At 48.1% G+C, this 20,450-nt stretch overlaps 1 protein-coding gene across 1 annotated transcript in view; it reads left to right on the top strand.

Moving 5' to 3' along the window:
* The window catches only part of GALNT10 (polypeptide N-acetylgalactosaminyltransferase 10), a 1,380,999-nt gene that overhangs the window by 1,165,648 nt on the left and 194,901 nt on the right, over positions 1-20,450 (top strand). Inside the window, exon 11 of the mRNA XM_069653980.1 lies at positions 19,404-19,553. Within this exon, the coding sequence (XP_069510081.1) occupies positions 19,404-19,553 (150 nt within the window). The remainder of the gene's footprint in view (positions 1-19,403; positions 19,554-20,450) is intronic.

The raw sequence follows: 20,450 nt of genomic DNA, 5'->3' as shown, positions 1-20,450 counted from the left end.
CCAGTTGTGTGATTGGAAGGAACTGCACAGCACATGCTCTAAGTAGCCGGACCAGCCACCAAGACCATACCATAGCGAAGGCACACTGTAGCACTAACGCAGCTGCCCAAGACACTGATATGAGCTCCGCTCTTCATCACAGAGCTGCCTAACATATCTTGGTAGTCTACTCAACGTGCATAGCCACGGAAGAAAGCACAAACCCCCACGGATGCGCACCACAAATCGGCAAAACCCAGACACCCTGCAAGTGCAGACCGTGCGACCCAAGGGCAAAGCTGCACATTCCACAGACGAGAGCCAGATGAGGGGCTGAGGACATAGGAAGGCTGAGACCGGACTGGTGGTTGGCACAACAAAGTAATCCGGCCGCCAACATTGGGTGAACACTGACGAGCAAACGCCATCAAACAAAGCCCCAACACCTAGAAAGGCGCTACGCAGTAACGCAAGCAGGCGACGCATGACCACAAAGTGAAGAAAAGCAGGGTTGTGAAGCTAACATCACTAGAACAATGAGACCAAGGTGCTGATAAACAAACGGCAAGCCTCCAAACACTGGGTAGCACAAACACCAATAAGTCAAACTTTGAAGAGCCCTGCCAACGGACAGAACCGCACCACAAAACTAACAAAAAAAGGAGCAGCAACTGCCCAAGCAAAGAGCCAGTCACAGGTGAGGCCAAACAGTCACACACACTACCCAAAATGAAAGGTGGGGTACGAGTACCAGTCTTGCTTCTCTGATAACTGCCCGGAGGCCTACAACAATGCCGACTTACAAGGACAAAACAAAGACCACATTAATGAACTCCTTTGCGGCGACAAAAACACTGCCTGCACAGCAAGAAGGTGCAACTGCACCTGAGACCCGCAAAACATCAGACGCCGAAAGCCGTGACGGTCAAGTACTTGAGGCCATTGCAGCTCTGAGAACATTCATAGATACAAAGTTAAATGAGGTTAAATCAGATATGCAATTGATGAGACAGGACGCGAGAAACTTAGCAGTCACTGAAACTGGACTCAAGGACACAACGGAGACCACAGTAGACTTGAAAGCCAGAGTAGTGGAACTGGAAAGAAAATTTTCGACGCTGGAAGCAAGATCTGAGGACGCTGAAGGACGAGCTAGACTCAGCAATATACGACAACTGGGGATTCCGGAAGGCACAGAGGGCCCCAACCCAACGAGATATGTGGAAACCCTGATACAACAAAAAATAGGTGAGGGCAAGCTATCACAAGGTTTTGCGGTTGAACGAGCCCACAGATCGCTCCAAAAAAGACCACCATCTGGCTCATATCCACGCCCCATAATTGCAAAGATCCTCAACTTCCAGGACAGAGAGATTATACTCACACTTCAGGGAGGGTGGGGTGATCAAGCTTGGCAATTCTAAGATAACCATCTACCCCGACTACAGACCGGCTTTGCAGAGAGCAAGAAACTTCTTTGTCCCGATTAAAGCACGACTCAGGCAGCTAAATCTGAAATATATGCTACTGTACCTGTTCAGATTAAAGATAATTCACAAAGGGCGAACCATTTTTTTGGAAACACCAGCAGGAGCCCAGATGTGGCTGGAGCACAACAATCTGGCAGACGGGGACGACCCGGTCACTTGTGGACCTAGAATGCGAGTTACCATGTGGCCACTGGGGAAGCGGCTGCACTGGAAAGCTATTAACGAACTGCACACGGAAGATCAACGGAAGTCGAAATATCATACTAAGCGAAACAGCTGAGGGACATGCCCGACCTCCCTGCCTGAACGCCAGGACCTAACCCAGCACTCGCGCTCGATGCCCCGGAAGGGACAAGACAGTGCGGAGGCGCCTGAGCACGGCAGATAGGAAGCAGTCGCTGGGCGCAGTTATTTAGTTTGTGTCCATTGTTCTTATTGTTTTCAATGCTCTAAAGTCTTCGAGATGAGAAGGATTGGAAGGGGGTGGGGGCCATAAGCAACACTAACAACTGGGGAATGGCGACTCAGGGTATAGATGGAGTGGCTACAAACGGCAGCCATAACGATACGCAAAAATTGGTTTGGGACGCCGACTATAGAGCTGATCGCAACAAAAATGGCAGCTCAACTTAAAGTAATGACCTGCAATGTGAGAGGGATAGGCACCTACCTACGTAGAAACGGAGTCAAATCCTACATGCACAGAAAAAAGGTAGACATAGCCTTACTCCAAGAAACACACCTTACGGCAGAAGCCATGGCTTAACTAAAGGACCACAGGGGGGGAACCGGACACAGAGCAACATACTCTTAAGTACGCAAGGGGAGTATTTACATGGGTTAATCCCAGGGTTCCCTTTAGATTATTGGGGGTGTAAGCAGATAAAGAGGGAAGGTACCTGGTACTCTGGGGCGCCATTGAGCAGACCGAGATCTGTGTGGTGAACTGTTACTTCCCCAACTACGGTATACCAGCCTACTTAAATATGCTGCAAGCCAAGATAACCCAACGCAGGGAAGGCCTCTTTATATGGGGTGGCAATATTTTAACTGCATCAAGAATCTGGACCTGGACAGGTCTGTGCTGCCAGAAGTGCAGGTGAAGGCAGCCCCACAAGCACTGAACACAACACTCGCACAAATAGATCTGGTGGACGTTTGGAGGAAATGGCACCCCACCAACAGTCTACTCGTATTACTCCTCCCCGCATGGCTTGTACACAAGGATTGATTACATCTTTGTAGACAGGGCACCCTTGGCACAAGTAGAGTCACCACAGTACCTGGGCAAATCGATCTCGGATCATTCACCCCTACTAATGCACTAGGCAATGGTAGGTTCTAGACCCCCAATACCGCTGCGGCGCATGCCCATAGAGGTGCTCATGGATCAAATCTTCAGGAACGAATTGAGGGATAAGCTGGTAGAGTTCATAGAGAACAACCAAGGCAGTGTAGACCAATGGAACACAATGTGGGAAGCCCTGATGGTGGTAATGCGCGGCCGGCGAAATTATAGCAGGAGCGGGAGGCATTAGAAAAATGCTCACAGGGGAATTATAACAGCGGGAGGAGGAGATAAAATGGGTAGAAAATAATAATCTGGGGACTAGAGAGGAAGAGCTGAAACTAGCCTAAGCCAGAACCAAATGCCAAGAGGCGTGGGGGCGGCTCTCCAAATTCGATTACATAACGTGCACAACAAGGGCACACAAAGGAGACAAATCTGGTAGACTTCTCTCATAACACCCGAGACACCTAACAGGGCTCAGGGATGAAGGGGGTACTGCACAGGATGCAACTGTCAATAAATGACACCTTTGCAGCTTTCTATACTATGCTACACGCACACAACACTGAGGTACTGCTGGGTGACATAAGGGATACATAAGAAGAAATAGAATTGCCAAAATTAGGCGAGACACAGCGAGAGGCACTAGAAGAGGCTATTGGATCACTAGCCACCTGCAAAACCCTGGGAAGCGATGGACCCCCCCCCAGAATTCTACAAGGTGTATGAGCCGACCCTGACCCCATTATTGCACAAGGTGTACATGGAAGCATACGAGAAGGGGATCCTGCCAAAGAGTATGAGGGAAACCCTAATAGTTCCAATCCTCAAACCGAATAAACCGGCGGAAGTCTGTGACTCATACCGCCCGCTGGCCATGCTCAACTATGATATTAAGATTCTGATTGCCATACTGGCCAAAAGACTAGCAAGAGTAATAGGGAGCCATATACATGAAGACCAGAATGGGTTTGTGCCTGGCCGTAATACGACAACCAACTTAGGCTGGCTGCAACACATCATGGCACAGACGGGGCAGGACAGAGAACACTTGGCTGTGATGTCACTCGACACCATTAAAGAGTTTGACTCTATAAATTGGGAGTGGTTGATAGAAGTACTGAGACACTGGGTTTGGTGAAAGATTTGTGAGATGGATTACAATATTATACAGGGATCCGACAGCCAGGGTAAAGACGGGAGGAACAGTGTCGGCGGCTTGGGATATAAGGAGAGGCACCAGGCAAGGCTGCCCATTGTCGCCCATGCTATACATCCTGGGACTAGAGCCAGTTGCAATATACATAAGGAAACAATTTTTCGATGCAGGGATACGGCTGGGAGGGAGGAACCACGTAATTTCATTAAAAGCAGACGACGTCCTGCTTTATCTGAGGGATCCTCAATATAACGCCCCGGTGGTACTGGAGGTGCTAGACAACTATGCATGCTATCTGGGATACGGCTTCAGTAGAAAGAAGTCTTGCATATTTCTGTTAGCAGGGCTAAGAGATGTGAAAACCAGCGATCTGCCAGTAGTGGGAATACAGTGGCAACTAGAAACGTTCCGGTATCTAGGGATCAATATCATGCACACATCAGAACAAACACACAAATGCAACACGGTGGCAGTGATAAAGGGCCTGCGTAACTCAATGAAGTTCTGGTCCAAGCTACCCCTCTCAATGTTGGGCAGAGCCTCGATCACTAAGATGATCATCCTGCCGAGGTTTCTATACTATTTTCAGAACATCTGATACTGTATCGGTGCAGCATTTTTCCGTACACTTGAGGCGTTGATCAGAGTTTCTATGGGGGGCGTCCCGCCACAAACTATCACTAACCACACTGACACTACATTACAAAGGAGGCACACAACTCCCAGACTTAGAAAAATACTATTTAGCGGCTCAACTCAGCCATGTGGCTAGATGGCTGTCAGACGATGCCACAGCGGAGACAGGGCGGCTGCTGCAACACCTGATATACCCCGTACAACTGAAAGAAATTATCTGGATCCTGCCAACCTACTTGGAGACAACCCCTATGCTACTAGAGTTGGGGAAGCGGGTGTGGAAGAGAGCCAAAACTGTACTACGACATAGACGGTCCTACTCACCTGACGTGCCGATTATGGCAGACGTGGGCAAAGTAGAGGTTGACCTCTCTGTCACGAGATACTGGGAAAAGTTGTACACCTGGGGAGACATGTACGATGAGGGAATTTTTAGAGACCTAGAATTGTTGCATGAAAAAGAGGGGTTACCAAGAGGGCAATTTCTATGGTATCAGAGAATAAAACAAGTGGCTAAAAAGAAATGGGACGGGACGAGTGGCCAGCAGAACCAGAGGTGACCCCCTCCCCTTACTGTCAGAGTTGTATAACTTGTGCAACGGATGGAAGCCTGTATCCAGGCTCTATCACCAGCTCACAAATAGGAACAACCCCCTTAGCACAGCACTTAAAGATAGATGGCAAGAAGACCTAGGAGCATGGAAAAGAGCTGTTGGGCAGAATCCTATGCAGTTCCCTTAGGGAGCACTACAGAAGATTTAAGACTACAGGTATATGCAATAAATCCCCTTTGGTATCAGTCTGTACCACACAGATTTAGTTGGTAGCTGTGGCTGAGCAGTCAGACTTATCTCAAGAGGGAGATGAGCAGTATTCAGGGTTTACACAATAGGACTACAATACTATGAAACAAGGAAACACTAACCAAAGCTTTGTATCAAAAAGAATATATATTTTTATTTTACACACTCTTAAGTTCAACACACAAATCACTATCCTTAAAGCAAGTTAAAACAGTCAAGAAAAGTATACACAGATCCCTATTTAAATTGTAGACAAGTTTGAGCAAGAGTGAAAACTGAGCAAAATGGCACAGTGTAAACCCAGCAGAAATGGCACTCTATTTCTCAAAAGGGAGGAAAAGGACAAGTTATACAGGTTTTGACTCTACAACACACCAGCAACCCTTCCCAGTTAGATTGTGAACAAGTTAGGCAAGGCAGTACTTTAGCATAAGCAATACTTAGGTGAAAACCACCTAGCAAAATGGCACTTCACAATATTAAAAAGGGGAAGGAAAAGGTGGTACAAGGCAAAGTGCCCAGGATCAAACGGTTCTATTAGCTGCAGTCAGGTCTTTGTTTAACGATTTCAAAAGACGGTGGCAGAAGGTAAGATGATAATAGATGATAGGGGCGGCCAACCCAGGAGCTAAGTAAAGGATTTAAAACACCTTTAGCAGTACCCAACGAAACGGGAGGCCTGGCGGAACAATGTACCTTAAAATTGGAAGAGACTCCTGCGGTGGCGGTAGTTCCTGCAGTTCGGGAGATCCAGCCGAGGAAGAGAGGCTCGCGTCGCGGAGGAAGGTTCGAGTTACTGCACTGCCCAGGGATGAAGCAAGGCGCGGTGCTGCCAAAACAAAATAAAAGGTACACTCCTTTAAATTGCGGTTATGGTGGACGGGTGCCTGGCTATCTGGTCTCCTAGTGCAGGGCACTGGCGATTCGACCAAGGCAGGTCCTGGAAGACGATTGGCAAACTGGTTGGCCCCACCAGCTCAAGGTAAGAAGACTCTCGCAGGTGAAGATCTTCTTGAGTCGTTGGAGAAAAGTGGTGAGGATCTGCAGCAGGGCTTCACCGGTGGTTGTCGTTACAGATGTCTTCAACTTCTCTCCTCTTTGGGTTTCTTAGTTCCAGTGGTGACGTCTTGTCCTCCAGTCCTCAGAGCCCTGCTTTTATGAAGAAAATCCCCCATTCATACAGCCTAGCTGTCACTCACACAGTGGGGTGGCTATCCTGGCGGGATAACACCCCAGCCTATCAGGGCAGAGTGCCTATTCCCCATCCCACATATCCTGTCTACCCCAGACTCAATGGCGCCGAGAGGAGGGCTTCTGTGCAGAAGCCCTCCAAAAGGACGAACAAAGGATCCCCAACCCGGGTTAGGATTTCAGACAAAGGCACGAGAAAGAAATATTAGCAAAGATCTGGCAATAAAAACCTACTGTAGTAAAGTTAATAATAAAATAAACCGGCGGTATTTTAGAGGCCGTCAGTAAAAGTGGTAGCCTTGAACAATGGGAAAATCCCATAGGGAAATATTCGTGGTCGAATATTTACGGTAGTAACCACTGCCACCAGCCAGAAACTTTGGAGAGAGGGACACGACGGTACCCTCTCGAAAATGAACACCAGGGAAAAACTATTAACCCTTTCCAGTACTTCCATAGTAAGATGGGTTGTGCTGGTTTTGTTCATAGTTATTGACTACTAAAGTCAATGGGGACTTTACATGCCCTGGGAGACAGTAGTCAGTCCCAGGGTAAGGAGTCTATGTTTGGGAGTCACTATGACACCCTGTGTTACTCCACTGAGGGTGCTGTGTAACACGCATGTAAAAAGATGATACCTATGAGGGTGAGAAAAACCCCATAGACCCTAAGCACAAAAATAGCCTAAAACACACATCAGCAATATGTCTACGAGTGGGAAAAAGAGTCTCACTCTTAGCAGAAGAAAACAATAAACCCTTCAAATCCAGCAAAGCTACTGGGGGACTGTATAGGTAAGGTAAATTAGCCTTGGAAGAGAATTCTCCCTAACAAGAGCACTGATGCATCCCAAAGAGATTTCCAGGAATGTCAGGTTTCGACTGGTGCAGATGAACGTACTATACAGAACATATGATACCACTCCGAGTGGCAGGCTTCAATAAGTAGACTAAGTTGGTATGCCCGTGATGTAGACAAGAAGGGGCGGGTCTGATGCATATGCTTTGGGGATGTAGGAAAGTAGAGGCTTTTTTGGGCCAAAATAGAACAAGCATGCAAAAAAGCAGGTATGAATAGGTACGACTGGTCTCCGAAGGATTGAATTCTGGGTACATACCCCAGGCTAAGTAAATTTAAATACATAGTGAAGCTGATGGACATGGTGTGCATGCTGGCAAAAAGGACAATCACATGGAAATCGAAAGCCGGCCCGCAATTTGACAGGTGGAGCAAAGAATTGGAGCGCTGGGCTGCAGCGGAAACAGAAGCCTGGGATGCAGGCCTCACGGGGGAGGAGGGAGGGAACAGCATCACATACGAAGCATGGAAAGCACTAAGAGACATGTTTCTCCCATCTGATGACATGCCTCCCTGAAAATGAAAGCGGAACACACACAATGTTCAATATAACGCAGGAATACACAAGAAAGTGAACTGCTCAGGGTCCCATCCCTATGATGTGAATGACGGACCTGGACCTATACCCTCACACCCAAGACACAAATTGAAAACTGAACTACATCACCGAAGACAGTTAATGTTAAATCTTGTTTAATTGTTGTAACTGTAAACAGAAAAGTTGGCAACGATATTAACATGTGGAAGCCATATAAATGTTTGACTTGTGTACCATACAAAAGCCAATAAAAAACATTTACAAAAAAAAGAAAATCTGTTCAAGACACTGCCCTTCGGTTTGAAGTTGGAGCCAAGGGTCTTCACCAAGTGGGATCCACGTCTACCCCTATCTGGACGATTACGTCCCCCGTGCGAAGTCAAGGGAACTTGCCGTCGACCACACAGCGAGGACCGTCCGCCTGCTCACAGAACTGGGGTTCTCGATAAACTATGCAAAGTCCTGCTTGGTGCCTTTGCCATCGCAGGACGCCCTGTTCCTAGGAGCCAGGCTCAACACAGTGGCACGGCTGGCTTCACCGTCAGAGGAGAGGATAAAGGCCATCCTAGGCAAGGTACAACGGCTGTTGACCATGGAAGTTGCCAGGGTGAGGTCTATCAAGTCCTTGCACAGCATGATGGCGTCATGCATATATCTGGTACGGCTGTGCAGGTTGCGGATGTGGCCGCTGCAGGAGTTCCTCGACGCCCGTTGGATACAAGTGGCGGGAAGCTTCGAGGACAAGATCACCCTCAACAAGAGGGTGGGGCACCCATGTGCTTCTCGCGGCGGGCATGGACTTCCAGACCCCAGCGCATCAGGAAATGGTGACAACTGACGCCTCCCCGGAGGGATGGGGGGCGCACACCGGAGATCTCCACACAAGAGGCCTTTGACTCCCGCAGTAGAGGGAGCTGCACATCAACGTCCTGGAACTTTGGGCTGTATTCTGGGCTCTTGGCTCCTTCCTTCCATCCCTCAAGGGCAAAGTGGTACGGGTCTTCACCAACAACACCACCATGATGTTCTACATCCTGAAGCAGGGGGCACCAGATCTCCGGCTCTCTCCAAGGAAGCGCAAGATCTGTGGTACTGGGCCTTTCACCTGGCAGGAGTGAAGAACACAGTCGCCGACTCACTCGGCAGGGAGCTGCGCTCTTGCCACGAATGGGAGCTTCGGCAAGATCAGGTAGATCTCCTATTCCGACGGTGGGGCAATCCCCAGATAGATCTGTTTGCGACAGCAGCGAACACCAAGTGCCGGTAGTTCGCCAGCAGGTTTCCCCAGCCGGGGAGCTTAGGGGACGCATTCTCCTTTCCCTGGGACGGCCTGTTCCTCTATGCATTCCCACTGTTGCTGTTGCTTCTTCGACTCATCAGTCAACTTAGACGTCCCGGTGCAGGATGATCCTCATTGCACCGGCGTGGCCAAGACAGATATGGTTCCCGGACCTTCTGGACATGTCGGCGTCCCCTCCAGTCAAGCTGTTGACGGACGCGATCTTCTCGCCAAGAAAGGAGGCATGATCCTGCATCACGACCCAGGATCGCTGAACTTGCGGGCCTGGCTCCTGCAGCACTAGAGTTAGGAGGCTACGATATCCCGGCGGACTGCAAGGAGGTACTTGCCAAGGCCAGGGCTTCCTTCACTCTTAAGTGCAATGGACATAAATGGAAGAGGTTCTCTGTCTGGTGCCGTGCACAGAAGATCAAACCTCTACGGATTATGGCTCCTCAAGTGCTGCCGTATTTGCTGTCGCTGGCCAAGGCGGGGCTGGCTCATGCCTCCATCAAAATTCATCTGGCGGCTATCTCCCGCTACACCAGAACTCCGGGGCGGTTGTCGCTGTGGTCCCACAGCCTGGTGAAGAAGTTCATGAAAGGACTGTTCCACTCGTTCCCACTGATGAAGGCTCCGACCCCCACGTGGGAGCTCAATGTGGTGCGGATCAGGCTCATGGGTCCGCCATTCGAGCCTTTGCATTCGGCGCTGCTGAAACTTCTATCGTGGAAGACGCCGTTTCTTGTGGCCATCACCTCTGCACAATGAGTGGGAGAGATCCAGGCCCTCTCCTGTAAGCCCCCGTACCTGACATTCCACGAGACGAGGGTAGTGCTGAGGAGGCACCCCTCCTTCATGCCCAAGGTGCCGTCGGACTTCCATCTCAACGAGCCCTTGGTGTTGCCTGTTTTCTTCCCGTCGCCTTCGTTGCCGGCTGAGAGGACTTTGCACTCGCTGGATGTGGCTAGAGCGCTGAAGCTCTTCGTGGACCGCGCAAAGAGTTTTCGGAAGACATCACAGCTGTTTTTGAACTTTGGCCCTGTGAACCAAGGGAAGGCCCTCTCCAAGTCTTCCATTTCTAGATGTCTCTCCAGCTGCATCATGCACTGTCACTGGTTGGCAAACCGACCGTTGCCTGACTGTCCGAAAGCCCATTCAACCAGAGCGATTGCTGCTACTACAGCATTCCTGTCTGGACATCTGCAGGGCTGCTACGTGGAGGTCAACGCACCCCTTCACGAAATTCTACTGCGTCGACTGGAATTCCAGGGAGGAGTTCAGAGTCTGCTAAGCAGTGCTGTGCAACGTGTTCACTTGAAGGTGAGCCTGGTGAGGAGGTAAGAGATGCTTAATGTTGAGTTGTTGAAATGCTTAATGTTGAGCCTTGCCACCTCCTGTGGTTGTGCATGTATGTACTGCTATGTATTCTTGTATTCATGAGCATGTGAATCCATGCTAGACCCCATGCTAGAGAAGGAACAAGTTACTTACCTGTAACTGTTGTTCTCCAGCATGGGTCTAGCATGGATTCACATGCGAACCCTCCCACCTACCCCTCTGCGGTTCTTCTCTTGGTCCTACTGCCACTTTACGTGCTACCAAATCTGAAGATGGCTGCCAGAGGAGGGGCTTAGGTAGAGGGAAGTCATTGGCTGGGGGCAGTATGACCCAGAGACCAGTGATTGGTTATTAGGAGAAAGACAGTTCAGAAACGAAACTGAAACTGATTTTTTCTTTTACTGAGGATTCCCAGCCTGACGGGGAATATTCATGAGCATGTGAATCCATGCCAGACTCATGCTGGAGAACAACAGTTACAGGTAAGTAACTTGTTCCATACTAACCTTAAAAGGTCCTTCCCTCACTAGAAAAGCACGGGCTTAGTGCCCTTAGAGTCACAAGTCCCAGTAGGTCTTCTTGGGAGGCGAGGAGTATCTGTTAGGTAGTTGAACAAGTGTTTCATTGAGCCAACAGGAAGTGTGTAAGTGTTCCAAGTTCAGTAAAAAACAAGAGGAACGTATTTAACAGACCCTCTCCCAATCAAACCACCTTAGGGGGGGGCCCCCAGTGAAGAATACCAGGCCGTAACACCGCTGTTAAAGGCTAGACAAGGGAGAGACTTTACATCCATACAACCCTATTGAGACTGGGGAGGATACCGGTAGGTTTAGTCACCCCCTGTACTCAGATTCACTCGGGGACCACCACAGGAGTTCAGAAATCATTGGGCCTTCTGAATTAATGCATTGGTTCCATTGAAGGAAGCCCAGGAATCGCAGGTGCAGAGGTCACTTCAGGTGTCAGGTTCTTGAATCTGGCTAATTCATGGTTCCATGCTCTGGTGCACGGGATCTGGACACTGTTGAATCCAGGGAATTAGTCACATCTCCCACCCCCTTGGGGGGGGGGTTGGGAGGTGAGCCTGCTCAGCTAAACACCCCGTATGGGGACAGTGCAAGCAGGATCCCACTGGGGAGATTCCCTGACTCTTAAGAGGACAGGAGGTCCTAAGAAAGGGATGTATATCTGTAAGCCTCCTGTAAGGAATGTTGGTGTGGTTTCTGACCCTCTGTGTGCACCGGATCAGATGAGGTTGAAAAAGCTGTGGTAACTCTCCCCCTCTAACAGAGTGATAAAGAGCCAATTATCTTTCGAACGAGAGAAGAGACCTCCGCTGAGCAACATATGCACTGAGCCCTCCCCCTGGGAAGCTTGGCAGGAGGAAGACTGTCAGCCAAGCATGGTGGACCAGAACGAGGCAGAGCCTGCGGAACACTGACCAACCTGTTGGAGGAGAGACCAGGAACAAGAGCACCAGTGCAGGCCCAAGCTGCGCAACGACCGACTGACGGGGGAACGGACGCCACTGCACTGCAAGAAGTCCACGGAAGAGAAGCTCAAGTTCCGACAGGTACTGGAAGAACCCGCAATGGTTGCGCTGAGCCTGCCTGATCTCCTGAGGAGTACCTCAGCAAAATTAAAGGTACACAGTGGCTCAGGAGAGAGGGGGAGGCAAGGCCCAACCATACCACAAGGTGGGGTGAAAGGCGGGCTGCAAAAGACCATATCCCAAGGCACTTTGAGACCAGGCAAACCCAAGGCTGGGTGAAGGAGGCGAGTGCTCAAGGTGGGCTACAAAGGACCATACCCCAAGGTGGGATAAGACCAGGCAAACCCAAAGGCTGTGTGAAAGAAGCACGAGGCCAAGGCAGGCTGCAAAAGACCATACCCGAAGACTGGGCGTGCAAAACCAGACCCCAAGGATGGGTGAGAAGAAGCAATCGCTAAGAAGGGTGAAAGAAACCGTACTGTACCGTAAGGCTGGTGCAAGAAGCTCTACCCCAAGACTGGATGGGACTTGTTGAAACTATGTAAAAGACAAATAGATTGAAAACACGTTCGGAAATAGACTGTGCATCTGGGCCATGGATCCCTAAGAAGAAAACCATAACAGAGTTTTGGGAGGAGGCTGGGGGGTCGACAGAAACCAGCCAGCAGTCCATGGCAAGAACCAGGGAGTCCTTGTGTATTTTCTGTTGGCTTTCTTCTTTTTTGTTACCACTGGTAGGGACAGAGTAGGTTAGGACAAGTTTCAGGATGGAGGACTTCCTTAATTTTGGACAGACATCCTGACGAGCACCCTTTTTTGATATGATTTCCTTTATAGAGTAGAATCTTGCACCTAGGGACAGTTAAGGATTTTGGTATGTAACTAAAAGGAAGTTTTGAGGCCTCTTTGTCCGTCTCCTGTTTCTGATCTTTCACAACACCCAGAACACACCAACCTCTGGACCACCACTCCACCAACATCCTCAGAGCACTCTCTGAATAGAATGCAGGTGCGGACTACGAGGACCACTTGAAAATGGGAGAAGGCGGCCGTGTTGGTGAGAACAAAGAAACTGGCTCTGCAAACCCCCTCTTTGTGGTGGAGAGCAGCATCTTCAGGGAAATGCTTCTTGTTCCATTAGCTGAGTGTCTGCAGAGTCCCATGGCTGAACTCGGGATGGTGACTGTTGCAGTGAAGTGGCCGAGAACAAAAACCTGGCTAACCCACAGAATGGTTCCAAGACACCCCCGAGCACTTCCAGCGGCTAGATGTTTAAGCAGGGATCAGGACTGGTTGTTCCCACTGTTGAAATGGATTTTTAAAATCAGCCCTAGTGGCCAGCTTTTTGGAGGCCACCCTAGTTATGGTGAACGGGCAGACTCTGTATTTAATTCTGAGGACTCATTGAGGGTCCCTGGCCACATTGACACTCTTGAGACTAAGCCTTGACTGCTCTCCATTCTACCTTGTTTGGGTTTTGACTAAACACTCAGTTATTTATTTAGGCCTTTAGAACACACAATACCATATAAAAACAATCTATACATTCACCAGTAGGTTCACCTACAATGTATCATTAAATAGCTAACCGGTTAAGTAAGGTAGATAAAATGATGAGAACCGGTCACAAGTTGAATTTCCTATACTTTAGAAGGCCAACCCTAAAATGTATAGGGGCCTAGTGCCCATAAATTAGAGGTAACACAAGGTTTATCACAGGTAAGGGTTCTGTAAAGGGAAGCAATGGTCTTATGGTGGTGAGTCAGAAAAGTTTCAAACTATTTAAAAGTTCAGCAACAATTTACCAGAAGTCTGGTAAGTGCTTCTCCCTCTTCCAGACCTGAGGCTAACCCAGGGGTAGGATACACGACCCAGGTTTGGCGACCAAAGTTAAGGGGAAGATGGGAGACAATGGCTTTGCACCCACTGTTATCCTATAGAGGACGGTGGTGGAGGGCGGGGGTGACAGGCACAGGCAAGCTTACTCACCCCTATGACTGAGATTTTCCTTGGGATCATGGTTGGTCATCTGGGGGTCGCTGGGAAAGATGCAGGCCCAGTCAGTGAAGAAATGCAGATTTCTACGATGCACACCTTTTCAGGACACTTCAAAGGATTGAGAAAGGCGAGTTCCAGCAATGATCATTGTTTGCAGGCGACGACCAGCATCCTTCCAGTCATGGTCAAAGAAGCAGCTCCAGGACCGGTTCCCTCGATGCTTGGAAGCTGAACGTTCAGGAGGAGGCGAGTTAGGGCACAAGCTGGCAGCCCCCGAAGTTCCGGTCTTGAACACGGAACGGCGATGACTCTAGCGAGGTAGCCCATAAGAGAGCTGGTCAGTCCACTGGGCAGTCCAGGGATATTTCTGAAGTCTCTAAGGAACATCAAGACTAGTTGGTCCCACTATTCCAAGGGCTGAATCACCGTTGAGGGTCTTTGGGGGTGTTAGGCAGAGGAGTAGGGCCTCATTAGGCCAATCGCTGGAGGGGATGCTGGTCCACTACAGGAGTTGTCCTTGGGTCATGAATGGGCTGCTGCTCTTCGGAGTCTTGGCTCCAAAGTAGATCTGAAGAATGGCTGCAGGAGTCGTTTTATCCAAAACTAGAGCCAAAAGCAAACCCAAGCCTTCCAATGGAAAGGATCTGCACCATTCAAACAACCAGTAGTTGTCCAATCAGGGACAACTACTGCTTTCACATCTGCCCCAGTAGCAGACTATTTGGCACCAGTTATGTGGACTGGGGCTAGACGACTCCAGCGCCCTTCTAGTGACTGGCACAGACACATGCACTCACAAAAGCAGCATCTCTTCCAGGCAAGTGCATGACCTTTATGAGGGATTTTCTGATCTGGATGGGCAGGAAGGTCAAATTACAATATGGCCAAAGAACAAGCGAAAATCTTGTGGCACAGCCATTTTAGGGCAGTAGCCACGTTTAGTAGCCATATGCGGTAAACTCACATGTGCACAAGAAAAATAAAGCAAACACTGTAATAATGTAACTGCTACCACAAGCTTGTCTTTAGACACATATAACATCAACCAAAATATCCCTTCAAAAAGTCAGGACAGGAGCAAAGCTAAACTAATAGGCTTGCAATCGAAAACTATGGAGGGATAGTTACAAAAAGAAAATCGTTCTCAACACTCACCGATACAAAGTTGGAAGAACCAGTGTCTACAGTGGGTCGGAGGAAAGAAAGGTGTAGCTAGCAATCTTCCAACTGTGAGGTCCGGGCTACTCTCTTGGCTTGCTTGGCTGCAATAATGATCTGAAGAATGGCTGCAAGAGTCCCCCTTTCATCCAGGATCTTGAAGGGTTTAACATTTATGGACAATTCTGCCACTCCACGTCAGGAATAAGGTCAAACTACAAGATGGCCAAAAGACAGGCAAAATTCTCATGGCACGGCCATTTTAGAGTATATGGTACTCTAATTGGCATTAAGTGGCAAAATACAAACTTGCACGAAATCTAAAAAAAGACAACACTACAAAAATATCTGCTGCCACAAGCCCATCCTGGACACATCATGCAAGTAACCACAAAGTTACAGGGAAACGGGTATGCAGTAATAAAATCCCAGCAAAAAAGTCGTCTGCACAAAAAATTGTGGAAAGAATGCTGATATTTGACCCGTAAAGGTGTACTCCAATATACCATTTAAGGAGAGCGGGGGTGTCCCCGCTCCTCTTACATGGTATAATGGGTCTGGGGCTTGCGGGGGTACCCCCTGCATCCATTACACGGATTGCGGCGGCAAAACTACTGCCTTTTTGCCGCCATTTTTTGTGTAAACAGCAATTTTTGCCACATTTTTAACACATGGAAACATCCCTATCACGCTTCACATAAGTTGTTCTGCACAGAGAGGAATTATTCTCCTGCCGGTCTGGCTAATTATTGCGTTTCAAACAGGGAGCGTCCTACCCAGCTTTAATCTTTCAAAACAAATGGCCTGTGGTACGTCCTTCTAGAGGTGTAGACGTTCACTCTGCTGTCCCATTCTTTCAAGCAATGTGACAATGAAGAGTGTATATTTCCCTGCCTCCATTGAAATTCTCTTCAGTTATAGCAGGATTAGCTCCTCTTCCTTTTATTGCCAAAAAGCAGTCTAACCAACATTGAATAATCCGTACGCACATCCAAATGGGTCTGTTTGTCATCTGTGGTGGTCATATCGCCAACGCCTGCTGTTATGAAGCCCATGACAATGTACTCCTTCAGTGAAGGTGCAGTAAAGCTTAAAACTTTAAAAGTAATATGGGGGTTCTGTATGCAGCAAGACAAGCAAATAGTTAACTGTTGTCCAAATTCTATGGAAAAATGTAAACTTTTTTAAAATCTATGCTCAGTGGTTATCCAAACATTGGCAAACAGAGCCAGTTTTAAAAAAGAAAATAAAGACTGAACATGGGCATCCATCCTATAATCTGTGTGGGGAAGGGGGTCGGTTGTCAGGAGTTGCTGGGTCAGTGAAAAGAGGCAGTATATATAATCACATTTTTTGTTTGGGCTAGCAACACCTATAATAGCCCAAACTATTGGATTCAAATACTGATTCATGTGTACATAGAGATAAGGGCTTGTGGCAAGGGGCACACACGAATGACATTTGAGGAGGAACCCAGAGTGTACTTTGGTGTTTGGTTATTAATCCCTCCCATTCCCTGGCCCTAACCATGCTAATCCCTATGGCTAATCCCACCCATCTCGGGAACTTTTAGCTCTGAGCTCTTCCATGGTCGTGGCCATTTTGGATGACTGTCTCTAAGGCCATATTAGAATGGTAAATATACCATGCATCTTCCAAATAAAATGATAGATATTTAGGCAATTAGCAAATTTGTTCCATTTATATTATCCATTTATATTATCCATTCATGTGTAGAGCAAATTTCAAATATATGTTGCATACGATTTCACAAAAACACTAATGTTAAAAGATGGATGAACCCTCTTTTTAACTTTTACAAATATTTAGTGTTTTTTTATTTATTTTTTACATGCATACATCCTGATTTAAAACTGCACATTTGTTTTCCACTGGCACGACATGGAGGAGCAGGGGGAGGCTTTGAGTGGTGCCCGATGTCCATGGAAGGAGCCCACAGCTTTGTCTCCTTCCGCAGGGTTCGTAGAGGGATCCTTTCCTACTTTCACTCCCTCCTCTCCCAGGTTACTACTGTGCGAGCGCTGAGGAAAACAGCTCCCTTTTAAGGAAGCCTTTGGTGCAGTGTGATCACGTGTTGATCTAAGGCGCAGGCTTGCCTGGTTCAGTTATGCATAATTGAAGAACTCGCTGACCATGCCATAAAACAGAAATCAAAACTTTTATAGCTCTAAAACAAAACATTGTAACATTTTCTAAAGTTTTATCTATAAAGAAAATGTCTATTATTGGCCTGCATTTATAATTAGATAAAATACGTTCCTTTAGAAGAGACATTTTTCGACCCACCCCCTCGCCTGATACCGAAGTGGACGTGACTGGGCCCCACACCAAGATGGCCATGCAGTTCTCTGCATCCATGAGGAGTTTTGCGCGCTGTCTCTTCAGTTTTTTCAACGTTACGCATGTTCATCAGGCTACTGTCTAAAAAGACCACGGTTGCCATCATTCTGTGCAGATGTGCGCACGCACGTGGGAGTCCCCTGATAGAAAAGGCAGATGTGATAGGTCCGGATAGAAGTCGAGATGAGCTACACAGAGTACAGTGCACACAGGTGGGTATCGCTGACATCTGAGCAGAATGGACCGGGCATGGGAGGGATTATGACAAGGGTATGCCTATACCCTTCTGGGTACAGAAGATGGAACTGGTGGTGTGGCAGTGGGGTCTATGTATGTGTAGATGTCCCTGGGCATGGCAAGTGAGTCATAGGCAGAGGGGGCTTGGCGCATGCCACAGTGGTGCTGGCACTTGGCAGAGGGACTGATTATGGGTAGTGCCCCGTACAGTGTGAATGGAAACTGGATACTGCCCCTGGGCCAAAGGCTCTGCGTGTGCAGGCATCAGAATGCTTGAGGCCAACCGTACCAAAGCGTGTGCCCAATGCCATTACTAACCATGAAAGCACCTTGTGGAATCGTGTTCCAGCATACCTCAACTTAAAACTCTTGAAGGTGGGGCAGCGAGAGAGATGCATTGCTATTGCCCCAGAAGCAAATGTGTCAAGCAGTTTAACTCGTAGTCTGCTTTATAGTCACATATTAATAAGCCTCTAGGGCAGTAAATGAGAGAGTATACAAAGAAAAGGGGAAAACTTGCAGTCGAGTGTAACAATGTGTAATGCCATAATGGCAGTTATAGAGTGCCTTTGCTTCCGATCTGTGTTCGCGGCACATAAAACTGCAAAAATTAATAAAAAATTAGCTTCTCAGCAAAGGGCACAGAGAGCCAATTGTGTTTGAGTTAGAAAGTCCGGACATGCAGACGAAAGAAAGCTCATCGCCGCTTTGGAAAAGAAAGCTTACCCCTCTTTTTTTTTTTTACTTAGCCACCCATTACCGCCTTATTGCAGCTTTCCTGTCCCAGATGAGGGATGTCAGTCCCAGGCGACCCCTTGTTTAGGATGTTTTTTTTTTAAAAAAAACGGCTTCTTTCCTTATGTAGCTCTGCGGCTACTAGGTGTCGCTTGTGACACCTAAAAGCCGAAACTATTGCATTGGAGTACAGATAGGGAGGAATGGACGTTGGAGGAAACAGAATCTGTAGGTGTTTGGTTATGTGCCCACCCATTGCCTGCCCGTGGCCATGCTTATCCTATGGCCATTTCCACCCATTTCTGCGTCTGCCTGCCCAAAACACATCCTCATGGGAACTCTTTGAGCTTGCTTTAATCAAGTCTTACCATCAGGATTCACATTCAGATTGTCTGCCAGTGTTTGTTCAAAGCATGCTTCTAAGAGTTAATAACTTAATTAATTGGAGTTGTAAACATGTAACTATCTAATACAAGTCTTACCAGGTCTGCCTTCAGCCACTCGATGTATTGGGACTCTGCATGTCCTTCACTGAAGTCCTGTTTAAACCGAGCGTTGGCAAAGCCAACATCTTGGGCATGTGCATATGTTTTAAGCTTTTGCCAGGCACTGCTATTAGATGCCCAAGTACTCACACCATTTTCCATCCTTCTACCAACAGTGGGTAGTTGGTACCACTACAGCTGTGCTACACAAAAGCCCAAATTATTGCCATTGCCAAAGCTTGTTACTGTTAGTACCTGGCTCAAAATGATGCATGTGTGCCAGGAGATCTTTGGACCACTAAACTCACAAACTGCATAATAGTGCTTTTAGCAAACCTTTTATCAGATCTTCCCATTTTTTTTGTTCGGCAGGTATACACCTTTGGCTGGCGTGAAGACATCCGTCCCGGGGATCCTCTGCACACAAAAAAGGTTTGCTTCGATGCCATCTCGCACAAAAGTCCAGTGACTTTATTTGACTGCCACGGGATGAAGGGGAACCAGCAGTGGAGATATAGGAATGTAAGTCATGGGAAGGGCCAGTAGGGTTCTCTGAAGGGGAGCCAAAGCAGTACCAAATTGGTGAAACAAATGGCATTAGGGCACTTCATCTTCAGTATATTGTGCATGCAGATTCCCACCCTTTGGCTCGATTTCAACTATGTTAAAAGAATAAAACATTTATAGTTTTTCTTTTGATAACACATATAGTAACATTAAACCGATGAGTGATTTTGAGTATTGCTAGTTGTTAGATCAACATACATGTTCATAAGCACACATGGGGGGGGGGGTTGTGTGTGTGTGTGTGTGTGTGTGTGTGTGTATTTCTGAATTTCTGAGGCTTGTGGAATCTGCTTAGATCACATGCTGTGCATAGGCCGACATCTAGTGGAAGCTGCGGAGTATTAGTTTGTTTTTCGAAAATGGGCGTCGACACAGGCGTGCCAGTAACACTATCCCTAGTGTGACGTCCACTGTACCCAAGATCCCTCACGCGTCTAGGATCCTCAGATTGTTTTTTTCCGCCATACTGGTCGGAAGCATTTTGCGGAGTCCCCTGGCCTTAGCCATACTTTTGCTTATAATCAACATTTATAATTCTTTATTGACATCCTTCCCCACCCCAACGTCGACCCTCGACACTCGACGACGGCTGGAGAAGACAGCGACCGTCGGCTGCTGCACGACGGATCTGGGCTTTGGAAGGCCGCTGGCCTCGGCCCGGGCCTGGTAGGCCGCTGGCCTCGGCCCTGCAAGTAGGGAGAGTGGGGGGTGGTACATACTCTTCACTCTTGCTATATAGGTACACCTTATATATTTCCTACACTTATCAGCCCGCTGCCTCAAGGTGCGTATGGAGGGTACCCCTTTCCAATTCTGCCCCAAGTGCAACCGCAAATACCCTTGGGTCGACAG

This window comes from Ambystoma mexicanum, chromosome 3q, assembly GCF_040938575.1.
Source record: "Ambystoma mexicanum isolate Mex_15411 chromosome 3q, UKY_AmexF1_1, whole genome shotgun sequence".
Taxonomy (NCBI): domain Eukaryota; kingdom Metazoa; phylum Chordata; class Amphibia; order Caudata; family Ambystomatidae; genus Ambystoma; species Ambystoma mexicanum.
The sequence above is the reverse complement of the archived record's forward strand: the minus strand, read 5'-3'. Positions and strand labels throughout refer to the sequence as shown.